Source organism: Talaromyces atroroseus, assembly GCF_001907595.1.
Source record: "Talaromyces atroroseus strain IBT 11181 chromosome Unknown scaffold_0, whole genome shotgun sequence".
Lineage (NCBI taxonomy): Eukaryota > Fungi > Ascomycota > Eurotiomycetes > Eurotiales > Trichocomaceae > Talaromyces > Talaromyces atroroseus.
Genome location: NW_017971432.1, coordinates 1,197,632 through 1,209,823, shown reverse-complemented (window position 1 = coordinate 1,209,823; position 12,192 = coordinate 1,197,632). Strand labels below are relative to the sequence as shown.

Sequence of the window (12,192 nt, the reverse complement as noted above, 5' to 3'; positions counted from 1 at the left end):
AAAGTACGTATCCCCAACCCATCTCTTCAAGGCTGTCCTATATCTATAGAGAACTACTACCGAAAAGATGAGAAACGCTATTTCGTTGCTCAGCTCGGCAGTGCTGCCCTTGCTAGCCATAGCTTCCAACACACCCGGCTTTCGAGTTGCAGAAACCAGTCCATTCACCGTCTATCAGTACTCAGAAAACGGAACGTGGATTGCAAATATAGCTAACCGGCCGAACAATGATCTGGTTATCACACGAACCGATGTGCCAGAAGTATGGACCATCAATGTGGACGAAGGCACTGCTCAGCTAGCCACAAACATCTCAGATGCCAGAAATCTAATTGGAATCTCTGCGATTGATGATGATGAGTACGTGGTTATTGGGGGAAACCTGAACACTACCACACTCGCTCCAGAAATAGGCTCATTTTCGGCATGGAAAGTCACTATCGACTCTGACAATAATGCCACAGCATGCCTAATTGCAGCCATTCCCGAAGCGGGATTTTTACATGGAGTCACGACTTTCCAGAAGACCAGAGACACTGTTTATGTATTGATCGCAGATGCTGTCCAGGGCGCAATTTACAAGTTGGACACAACAAGCGGTGAATACTCTATTGTTATTCAAGACGACGGTCTATCTGGGGTAAACAATCTGCACATGCAGAACAAACACCTATACTTTACTGCTACGCAGAAGAAGATCTTTGGCCGTGTGCCGGTCGACCTTGAACAAGGCAATGCTACTGGATCTATCGAGATTATTTTGGACGACCAGAACCTTGTGACTGATGGATTTGCCCTGGCTCCGAACGGCAGTGTAGCTTTCATGGCAACATTTACTCAGAATTCCATAATCACAATCGACCTTGACGCCGATGATCACCCAACCAATGTCATTTACGGCGGAATCAATTCGACTGACATTGCCGGACCAACAACCGTCCAATTTGTTCAAAACGGACCCTGGGGAACTTTGTACATTGCGACCAATGGTGGCCAGACTGCGCCTGTCGGAGGGAGCTTTGTTGAGCCTGCCAAGATTGCAGGCGTCTACCTCTAACGTTGAAAGATTGATTGAGAGTTTAAGCATGTCCTTTCAGTTTTAGTTCACAGTTCTGTTGATTCTGTTTTTGCCATCATACGAGTAGTAATAATTCCAAGCCTCTTGTTACCGAGCTGCGTTGAAAAAAACCCAAAGAAGTGCCTCAAGCATACCAATAAGTATGCAGAGCACGCCCCCCTTTTATTTTATTGAAAAGCATACTAGACAGCGTACTACAGCAGAACCTGGTTATCAACAAACTGAAGGCCTCTCAGGTCGATATACCTAGAAGTGAGTTTGATTTGGAGATGAAGAGCACTCTAGAACATTGATACATTTAGTTATTAATAATCCGAATGCCCTTCACTCCCATATTAAGTAATCTAAGCTGGGATCAATTCTGATCTAGGGAGGCCTTCCGTTATAGCTAGGTTCTACTGTAGGGTAGGTTACTAGTAAATTGTACTAAGAGCCTCAGATTGTTCTCATTGCATATGCCTATGGCACTCCAGAGTATGCTAAAATTGGATTAATTAGAATAGTTAGAATAAAGGGGTGTGCGCCTAGTAACGCTCTATTTTTAAGTCTGAAATCTATCAGTCCTGCATGCATGATGTGAAGGCTGAAGCCAGATGATTGCCACGCGTCATTCACCGCGAGAATGAGGGCTTGTTGCTTAGTGGCAAAATGATCTAAAACTGCCAGTTGAAGTAGATAATGACTGAATAAATTGCAATCGAAAACACACTGGGAACATTGACTTACTGGAAGCAGACCTCAGGCCCTGGTTAGGGCTCAGACGCGCCGGGCCGAGGAATGTGTGTATGAGCGATAACAGCGCCGGATACATGCAAACAATAACACGCCTTCCAAATGCGGTTGTTGACAAAACGCGGCACCTTTGCTCATCGAATCTCTACACAATGGAGTTTGATTGCTAACGGCAAGGGATTGGCCGTAGGCGTAGTATATCAAACTTGCATTTCGATGCAGAAACTCTTTTTAAGTCGAGTGTTTGGAATTCATTCCATTTTACTTCGAGTTCCTGCCAGTGACTTTTTTTCCCTTGACTCGTTGCTTGATAGTCACCTTCTTTGTCGATTTGATCAGTTTAGTAACCAGCCCAAAGACACATCATGGCTCTTTCCAGCCGATTGATGTTGCCCTTGGCCGCTATGGCGAATCTGGCACAAAGTGCCCATGTCCATTTCGATCTCGAACTTACATGGGGGCTCGGAGCGCCCAATGGACAGGAGAGAGATATGGTCTTTATCAATGGACAGTTTCCGGGACCTCCATTGATTGTGGATGAGGGCGACGATGTTACAGTGAAGGTGAAAAACAATTTACCGTTCAATACGACAGTGCATTTCCACGGAATCGAGTATGTGATTGACGCCCTTTTTTTCCCTTCACTTGCTGAAGACCTTCCAATACTCATTATTCCTCATATAGGCAGAAGAATACGGCGTGGGCAGATGGTGTACCTGGCTTGACCCAGTGGGCCATTAAACCCGAAGAGTCGTTCACCTACCAGTGGCATGCCAATAATATCTATGGGACTTACTGGTATCATTCGCACGATATGGCAACCCTGCAAGACGGCCTATATGGGGCAGTCCGTGTCCGGTGAGTATCTTAGTTCATTTCAGTTCATATCAGAAAAGTGTTTGGAACACCCATCCTCGGTCCCATTTCTATTCTCGTACCGCATCCCTAGTTTCAAAAAAGCCTGTTATGCCAGAAGAAAATTTGGCGGTGCCACTAGAGAATTTTGCTTGTTCTAGCTAACTGAAGCAATGCAGGCCATCGCCAGAAAGAGAAGATCCCTTTTCGATGATTACAACAGACGAGAACGAACTTAGAGCAATAAAGCAAGCGGAGCATGATGCCGAACTTATCGTCGTTTCTGATTGGAGTCGATACACCTCTGTTGACTATATGGATGCACTGAAGCAAACAGGCTATGACATCTTGTACGGAATCTCCATCCCTTGCATTCTACCTTTATTGCTTTAATTCCCCTCGCGCTCCAAGTGGCATTCTCTGTGCGATTGTTCCAGTCCATCGATACTAACAATGTTACCTGCAGCTGTATGGACAGTGTGTTGATCCAAGGCAAGGGCGCCGTCTATTGCCCTCCACAGTCGGAATTAATCTCTCTGATGCCAGAGTCCGTTCAGAATGTTCTTCAGGCAAACGTAACGGACAAGGGATGCCTCCCTTTTGTAACCGGCACTCAGGGTCTCTGGGAACACCACCCAGAAAAGCTTCCTGCTTATCTTAACGATGGCTGCATCCCTAGCAATGGGTACAAGGCGGTCATAGAAGTTGACCCAGCTCATGGATGGGCTAGTCTCAATTTCATCGGCGCAGCCAGCGAGAAAGCCTTGGTTGTCTCCGTCGATGAACATCCAATGTGGATTTATGAGGTCGATGGCCGATACATAGAGCCTCAATACGTTGATACATTCGAGTTCTACAATGGCGAGCGTTACTCTGCGCTCATTAAACTCGACAAGGAACCAGCCAATTACAATATAACCATCACGGACACCGGCGGTAACCAGATAATTGCGGGCTATGCGACTTTGCAGTATGCTGGTGGAGAGAATAGCACACGGCCATCCGTGCCCTACCTCAATTACGGCGGCCAACCTACCTCACCAGACGTTACTGCGTTGAATGTCACCAACCTACCTCCCTTCCCAGCAATACTCCCTGCGCCTCAGGCAGACGATTTCCATATCTTGAATTTATCGCGCATCAACTCTTCCTGGGAATGGTCTCTTGGCGGCACCACGTTCCTTCCAGCCGATCTGGATAGCATGGAACCCGTCCTGTTCAACAAGGAATCTCCAGGACTCGACAACGCTCTCAAAATCACTACCAGGAATAACACCTGGGTCGACATCGTCTACCAACTACGCCTAGGAGATCCATCGGTCACCCCCGTTCAGCCTCCTCATCCAATTCACAAACATTCAAACAAGATGTTCGTGATGGGTGCCGGGCAGGGGACCTTTAACTGGTCTTCCATCGAACAGGGAATCGTTGAAAGTCCACAAGATTTCTTTGAAAAGCCTGTGTATAGAGACACTGTCGTTACGTCGCCTAGAGGAGAGTCGTGGTTAGCAATAAGGTACTTCGTGCAGAACCCTGGTCCATTTTTGCTCCATTGCCACATGGAAACCCACTTGATGTCTGGCATGGGCTTGGTGCTGTTGGATGGCTACGATGTTTGGGATGATATCAAGAATGATTCTTGGTTGGATCCATGTTAGCGTGTCATTTGTATTGCTTTTGTCCTTTTCCTTTCTTGTTTCCTCTTCCCCGTGCAAAGAATACGAGGGCGTGAAGGTGTTTGTTTCAGTAATCATGGTTCCTCAATTGAGTGTTTGAGCATTTGAAATATTGTTTTCGATTTTCATCTCTTATACCTCGTATGTCCTTCCTGTTATACATATGTTCAACTTTTCGGTAGAAGCTATTCTTATGCATAGAGACAGTGACAGTATCACATACCCTAATTGGCATGGATTTTCGGCTTAATCTTATGCAAGAATACCTAGAATTTCAAAAGATGGTCGAAAATGGAGACACAGATGACTATAACGTTTATCCTCGTAGTTACCTAGGTAAGATTTATTGAATACCTACATGAAGGTTTCCTGAAAATTACCATGGCAACTGTTTTATTAAGTGAAATTATTATCTATCCCATACCCATATCACTATAAAACATATTATGAATACCCGAAATATATACCATAAGAGCACCACGGAAACACACCTAGGTAGTAGTCATAGTATCAAGTACGCGTATCACTTTTGGTGGTAAGGAACGACAACATGTTGAGCCTGAAGGAGAACAAAAAAACCAAAAGAACAATAACTCCCACACACCCAAAATGAGAGAAAGAGAAAAACAAAAACTAAACAATTAAAAAGCATTCTTGATGAAATCAGACAATCCCCGTGCTCCAGCACCATCCATCATTGTGAAATGATTGGCATTCGATATGGACTCAATGACAGCGACCTTGTTTTTGCCAACCAACGTGTCCCAGCCATTGGGGCCAAAGTCTGTACGGTCGTTAAGCAACCAAAGCATTTCCCTGGGATCCCGACTGCCATCTTTAGGTGGTGCAGGACGTGGATCTCCTGGTTTACCACAAACACCATCCTTGGCCCAGATGACATAGGTCTTGGGGAGACGACTTTCGTATTGCGGGTCAGTGCTTGGGAATGGGATCGCTTTGTACATGTCGAGTGCGTCTATAAAAGCGAGGAAATGCGGTAGCAGCCACTTCGGTGGAGGCTTCTCGCCATCGCCGAAAATCTTCATGTCGTCGAAGAATTTGTACAGGCGTGGAGGGAGCTTTTCGAGGCCGATGGGGAATGGCGAGTCTAGAAGGAAGAGTTTCTCTACAGTTTCACCCTGCTCGATAACAAGCTGGCGAGCTGCATCGTAAGCGCAGATACCTCCTGCAGACCATCCGCCAACGTTATACGGGCCATTGGGCTGACGACGTCGCATCTCGGCCACATAAGAGGCTGTAAGATCCTGAAGGGCGCAGTTCAGCTTCTCTGGAGTCTTCATATACGGACAGTTCAACCCATAGACACAGACGTCTGATGAGATCTTGGGAATCGTCGCATATGATGTAGCCGAGCCAGAACCATCGGGGAAGAGAAACAGCGTGTGTCTAGCTGTTTTAGGGCTACCCTGCAGGAGAATAGACGTGGCCGGAGGGTGGCTGAGCTTAGAAGACAACACCTCAGGTTTCAATTCTGGCGCCGAAGGCAACACTGCTGCAGGCGGCTGTGGAGCGGGAGCTTTTGGCTTCAAGTCAAGCGCGACTTCGACATGGCCCATGGTTGGATTTTCAATAAAGAATTCCGATGGTAGATCTAGACCAAGTGATTCACGTAGTCTTCCAAGTACCGTCAAAGAAAGCAATGAATCCATGCCCATCTCATTGAGATTGGCCTCCTCAGTCAGTTCGTCAGCGGAAATACCGATCTCCTCAAGCAAAATTTGGCGGATAGCAGATAGCGTTTTGTCCTCTCCCTGGGATGGAGTAGTCTTCATTTGTGTAGAAAAGTCTCCAGGAGTTCCCGGAGTAGGTGGCTCCGAAGCCGATCCAGTGTCATCGAATACGGAGGAGTCCGAAGAGGATTCACTGCTATCGGTGGGAGCTGCAGTCTGCAACAACATTTGCTTGAAGTCTTTGACAGTGGGACAATCCATGAACACGCTAGATTCAAGGTCAATGCTGAGCTCTTCGCGGAATTTGCCGGTGATAGTCAAGGAAAGCAGGGAGTCAACGCCATAGTCGGCGAAAACAAGGTCGTCCGAAAGTTCTGCCTCGGACAATCCAACTTCCTCGGCCAGTATCTTGAAAGCTTGTACGAGGACACTCGGAGCAGATGTCTTTGGCTTGACTGCCTTGGCAATGGGCTTCGCCTTTGACACATTGACAGGAGCAGGAACAGGGGCCTTTGCTGATGGCCTTGAAGCTGCCTGTGCACCGCTTGGTGGTGGAAGGACAGTGTTGAGGATCTTGCGCGGTACTCCTTGGAACTAGATAATCGCCAGTTAGCATCTTCTAGTTATACTATCAAACTAGATGGTACGTACCTTGACACCGCCGTATACAGCTATTATTTCGTCTCCTTCGAAGACATAGACGTCTCCGGAATAGATAGTCCCTTGCCAGGGTTGCATTTTCACGTAGGTGCGGTACGATGCATCAGCAGAGAACTTCTTTGCACAGCGCATCGAATCCCAGCCATGGTTAACATAGACATAATTGGCCGAGTCAGTTGCGTCGTTTGCGTTCATAGTAAACCCAGTAATATGCCCTATGCTGTCAATCCAGAATGGGTTTCGGTGGAAGTTGGCTGCCTCGGCTTGGAATTTTACCAAAGCAGTGGCTTCATATTGTTCACTGTCCAAAATGACCTCTCGCATTGATTTGTAATTGTTGTCATACTCGACTAGAGCCCCGAATAGCTTGTATACCATTCCAGGACCAAGCTTATTGCTGTCGCCCTTGGAAGCGCTTTCGAACAGCTGATCAAGACTTCTGCGAATAAGGTATGTGTAGCGCTTCCATTCCTCTTGCGCCGCTTCAGTGTCAAATAGCTTGATAACGCAACTTGCGTGATCTGTGATCTTCTTTCCCTCCGGAGTGACAGAGTATATCTGCATTGACACCTGGCGCGCATCCCAATCTGCAGTGGCAGCTGCACGGAAAAGCTGTGGCCCTGCATTCTTATAGATCAAAGGTTTGGGGACAGCCATGTTGGCAACATCTAATCCGATACCCTTAAGCTCGGGCTTATAGTTGTCAACGAGATACTCTCCCAATGTCTGGGCAATATCGGCATATAAAGATGAGGGGCAAAGAGGTGTCCCGTTCACTTTGTGGCCCTGAATAACAGGGCACAAAAGGGGATCGGAAATGTCAGTTTCGGCGATGACACTTGCTTTTGTCGCATCGCCAGTACTTTCAATAATCTTCTGCACTGAAATTGTGAGGTTGGAACGAGGAGTGTTTGAATTTTGAGGTACTGAGTTGTCGCCCTTGGTTAGACAGAAGTCATTCTTGTAATACAGCCAGTAGTTCTTGTTGTCCCAGCTGTAGGAAGGCAAGTGAAGAACCTCGTGGCCATTTTTGAAGTCCTGGTGATATTCTTTCCATTGAACTTCAATTCCAGCCAAGTACACAGATGTAAGGCTTTGAGATAGCACCTTCCATGAATCTTCATTCCGGCGAAGTGAAGCCACGGTGTTTGTCTGCGGGCCAAGAGTAGATTTGATCATACCAGAACATATAGTATGAGAACCGATTTCAATCCAAACGGTCTTGTCCGTCGTGAGCTTGGCATGTCGAGAAGCCTCGATAGCTGCGAGAAAGTTGACTGTCTCCCGACAGTGACGACTGAGGTACTTGCCACCAAGTTGCTCATAGTTGGCCTCATTGATAACTTCCCCCAGAAGAGGAGATACGAGGGGAATAGAAGGTTTGCGGAACTTCACCCCGTTAGCAGCGTCGGTGAGCTTCTCTAGAATTGGCTCAACCTGAGCAGAGTGGAATGCAAAAGGAACTTTCAGTTTCGTTGCTTTGATTCCCGCAGCAACAAGCTGCTCAGAAAGAGCATCAATATTCTGGTTTGTGGCACTGATGACAGTCTCTCCTGGAGCATTAATGCAAGCCACTTCATGTACTCCTGGGTTAAGGAAAGGAGTCACTTCACCCAAGGCAGACCGCACTGCCAACATGGCATGAGTTCCAATTTTGCATTTCTCTTCTAAAAGCTGAGCACGGCGGCCACACAAGTAAATGGTGTCAACCGCCGTCAAGGCTCCGGAGACATATAGAGCAGCATACTCGCCAAGACTGTGGCCCATTACTAAAGTGGGACGAGCTTCCCAGGACATCCAAAGATTTGCCAATGCCATTTGCATGCACGTTGTTCCAAGCTGTGTAATAACTGGGCTCAACTCTTCGATTGGCGAACTCCCATCGATCAAGGAGAGGAAGGATGGGAATCCCTGACTCTGGGCAATTCCATTGAAACGAAGAATATCAGAGCGGAATTCTGAGAAGCTCTCGAAAAATTGCTGACTCATGCCGGCATACTGAGCTCCCTGTCCGGTGAAAACGAAACCGATACCTGGGGCGACAGCTGGCGCAGGGCTGATGGTCTCTCTACTAGCTGCTGCACGGAGAGAATCTTGGATATCGGAAATCTTTGCACCAGACACCATAACCCGGAAAGGGTGATGAATGCGTCGAGCGGTAGTAGTGTAAGACAGCTTGGCCAGAAATCCATCCTCGCTCATGTTTGGCGCGTTCTTGCTGATGTACTCCACCAGGTTATTTATATTAGTTTTGAGCGAATTCTGACATCTGGCGGAAACAGCAATTAGGTGCGTCGAGCGTGGATCCTTGATAGCATCTTGGGCTTGAGCAGCTGGCCCATCTTCCAAAAGCAATGCAGTATTTCCGCCAGCAGCCGAAAAGTTGTTTAGAAAGCATCTGCGCAATCCCGACGCTGGCTTAACCCATGGAGTAGGTTTGAAAGCGATGTGGACGTTTCGTTCCTTAAAGTCCGTGGGGAAGTTGTGGTTAATCTTTGTTTTGATACCACAGTGTGGAGGAATAGTGTTCTTGCGCATCATTAGCAATACTTTAACCAAAGCAGAAACACCAGATGCTGATTCCCCGTGGCCAATGTTCGACTTTGCTGATCCAAGATAAAGTGTTTGTTCGGGCTTGCGACCATAATCAGAAGCAAAGGTGTCAAGCACTGATTTCATCTCTACTGCATCTCCAGCTTGTGTGCCCGTTCCGTGCATCTCAATGTAGCTAACATCGTGAGGGTGGACATTGGCTTCATTGAGAAGTTTGTCAAAGATGAAAGCCTGGGCTCCAGCATGGGGACGAGTCATTGAAACTGCCTCGGCAGAGTGATTGGTATAAGCTCCTGCAATTACAGCCTGAATGGGATCGTTGTCGGCGATGGCATCTTCGAGCCGCTTGAGTACAACGGTACCTACACCATCCGCACGACAGTAGCCATCAGCTCCATCGTCGAAAGTATTGCAGTTACCAGTACGAGAAAGGAAGTGACCTCGGTCGAGACCAGCATGGTTGTCAGGGTTTGTGAGGACGTTCGTGCCTCCGGCAATGGCAGTATCACAGTCATTTTTCCATAATGAATTGCACGCCATATGGATGGCCGCCAAACTGGATGAGCAAGCAGTGTCCACGCTCACACTAGGTCCACTGAACTTAAAATGGTAGTTAATTCGACCAGGAGTAAAAGCTCGATTTCCGCCGGGGATGAAATAGGTGTCAATATCCTGACCGCTATTTATCTCACGATAATCATCACTAGTCATGCCGTAGAAGATGCCGACGCGGTCCCGTTGTGTCGAAGGGGTGGAGTCGGGTACAAAACCTGCCATTTCCAATGCTTCATAGGCGGTCACCAATGCCAGTCGCTGGCCTGGGTCTGCCTGAAGTGCCTCTCTTGGCGACATGTTGAAGAATCGCGGGTCGAAGAGGCCAGGCTCGTTGATCCAACAGCCATAGGGAACTTGACTGGTGTTTCGCTTCTTCCCAGTCACATCGACATGAGTCTTCCAATTCCACCGATCAGGGGGAACTTCTCTGTGAACATCAAGGCCTTGGTATAGGACATCCCAAAACTTTTCTGGGCTGTCTGATTCTGGAAATCTTCCCGAAAGACCGATGATGGCAATTTTTGACTGTTCGGCCCTTCCAGTGGTGCTCTTGTGATTTTCAGTATTTGACGAGCTCACAAGAGCGTTTTCCAACACGACTTCTGAAATTCCAGCGCGCTTCAAAGCAGACATAATTCCAGAAGAAGCGGAGGTCGCCACGGGAACAATGGTACACTTAGAAACCGAGGAACATTTGATAACCGAAGTGTAGCCATCGAGAACTTTGTCCCAGCAAAGCTGTTTCAAGAGAATCTCTTCTACTGCAACTTTCAGCAAGCCCTCGAAGTTTTCAGCAACAATTTCACGACCGCTATTGCTCGAGAGGATTGGTATACGGCAAGTATAGCCCTTGTAAGTACCGCTTGTTGAGGTTTTCAGTGCCCATTCTACGTCATCCTGCCCATAGAGGTGAGGTGCATGGAAAGGTGCGTGAACTGGTACTCTGAGTGGCTTGGCGATCTTTTCCAACTGAGAGTTAATGAGCTCTTCAAGTACAAGAGGTGGTGCACTGATGGTCAGACCGTTGTAGCTGACGGCGCTAACGTAAGGGCGAGATGAAGGGGAGAGTCCCTGAGCAAGTTTAGCATGAAATCCTAATATTCAGGCTAGGATCATAACATACGTTCTTGACAGAAAATTGTTCAATAATTTCGAGAGCCTTGTCCTCGCTTATGCCTGAGATTACAGCAGACCAGCTTTGGGATTTGCCGTCATACTGGCCGACATATTCACGGACTTTGAAGGTACACAGCCCAAGCCTAAGGGCAACGACCACTGCCTCGACGGCAACTGGAATAAGCTCGCCAATTGTCCTTGATGAGGCAATGGCTGCAGATGCAAGAAGACCAGTGCACAGTCCAATAACATAGCTCTCTGACCCTACTGGGTAGACTTGGCCTCCATCTCCATAGTGACTGGTACCGATTAGAGGAATATAGATCAGACTACTATGATGACGGGTATCTCACCTGATAAAAGAGGCCAGTTGGTAAATAGTAGTCAAAGCACTCTCAAGTGCAGGATTTGGGCCTGATTCGCGATATCTCGAGAGTAAACTAACAATGCTGGTGAAGCGAGGGAACTTCCGACGGTCAGATGGCGGAAGCTGGGTGACCTCGTGGCGCAAAGCATAGAAGCATCTTTCTAGGAAAGAAGTGACAAGGCTGTTGCTTTTTGCCTGGATGAGGCGTCGGAGCCCAGAGTCAAACTCGCTAGTTTGGTCACCAAAGACATAGGCCCAAGTCGCCGAGCCCATAACGGCTCTTTTTCTAATTGCTGGCTAGGACCAAAGTGATTATAGCAGTTGGATGAATGTCTTTTCTTTTTAGTTTGCTTGGTTGAAAGCTGGCTTGTTGATAGGCAGTGGTTAATGTTGCCGAAGATTGTCAACGTAGAACTTTGGGAGACGTTTTGCAACAAAAGGACGCCAGGTTGTATAAAAAGGGAAGATATTCCTTGGTTTAACTTTAGTCAAGTTAGGTCTTTATGTCCAGAACATATGCGCAAACATGGTTACAAATTATGTCAAGGCATCGATGACGTTGGTGAGGCGACGTTGCAAGCGGCAACGTGAGAAAGACACTTGAAGAGCATTTACAGATTCTAGAATTGTGAAGTTTCCTGATTGGGGTACGGGAGAGACGGCAAGATGCTGAATTAGGAAGTTAGTGACAGGAGGCTCGGTGGAAAACAATACATAACTCGCCTCCGATTTACGGCAATGTGGATAACCTCGAGCTGCTAGATGCCACCGTTACGATGGAAGACAGCGGACTAGGACCACCAACCGCCGATCCACAGATCCGAATCCATACGGATCAAAATGCCCATATTTGGCAAAGTCTTCTAGCCTATAAGAGCGTGTTGATAAATGCAGCCACAGCCGTGCTGC

At 47.4% G+C, this 12,192-nt stretch overlaps 3 protein-coding genes across 3 annotated transcripts; 2 read left to right on the top strand and 1 right to left on the bottom strand.

The window, feature by feature from the left end:
- Positions 1–67: 67 nt before the first annotated feature.
- Positions 68–1,057, top strand: UA08_00427 (hypothetical protein; the record flags this gene model as incomplete). The annotated part of the gene is made up of 1 exon (XM_020260232.1): positions 68–1,057. The coding sequence occupies one exon, from the start codon at positions 68–70 to the stop codon at positions 1,055–1,057; it is 990 nt and encodes a 329-aa protein (XP_020124537.1).
- A 1,118-nt stretch (positions 1,058–2,175) lies between these two features.
- On the top strand, positions 2,176–4,323 carry UA08_00426 (hypothetical protein; the record flags this gene model as incomplete). The annotated part of the gene is made up of 4 exons (XM_020260231.1): positions 2,176–2,423; positions 2,495–2,668; positions 2,845–3,015; positions 3,132–4,323. 4 exons carry the CDS (start codon positions 2,176–2,178, stop codon positions 4,321–4,323), a joined length of 1,785 nt encoding a protein of 594 aa, XP_020124538.1.
- Positions 4,324–4,982: 659 nt separating this feature from the next.
- Positions 4,983–11,556, bottom strand: UA08_00425 (Conidial yellow pigment biosynthesis polyketide synthase; the record flags this gene model as incomplete). The annotated part of the gene is made up of 4 exons (XM_020260230.1): positions 4,983–6,626; positions 6,684–10,871; positions 10,924–11,215; positions 11,270–11,556. The coding sequence occupies 4 exons, from the start codon at positions 11,554–11,556 to the stop codon at positions 4,983–4,985; spliced, it is 6,411 nt and encodes a 2,136-aa protein (XP_020124539.1).
- Between the last annotated feature and the right edge of the window lie 636 nt (positions 11,557–12,192).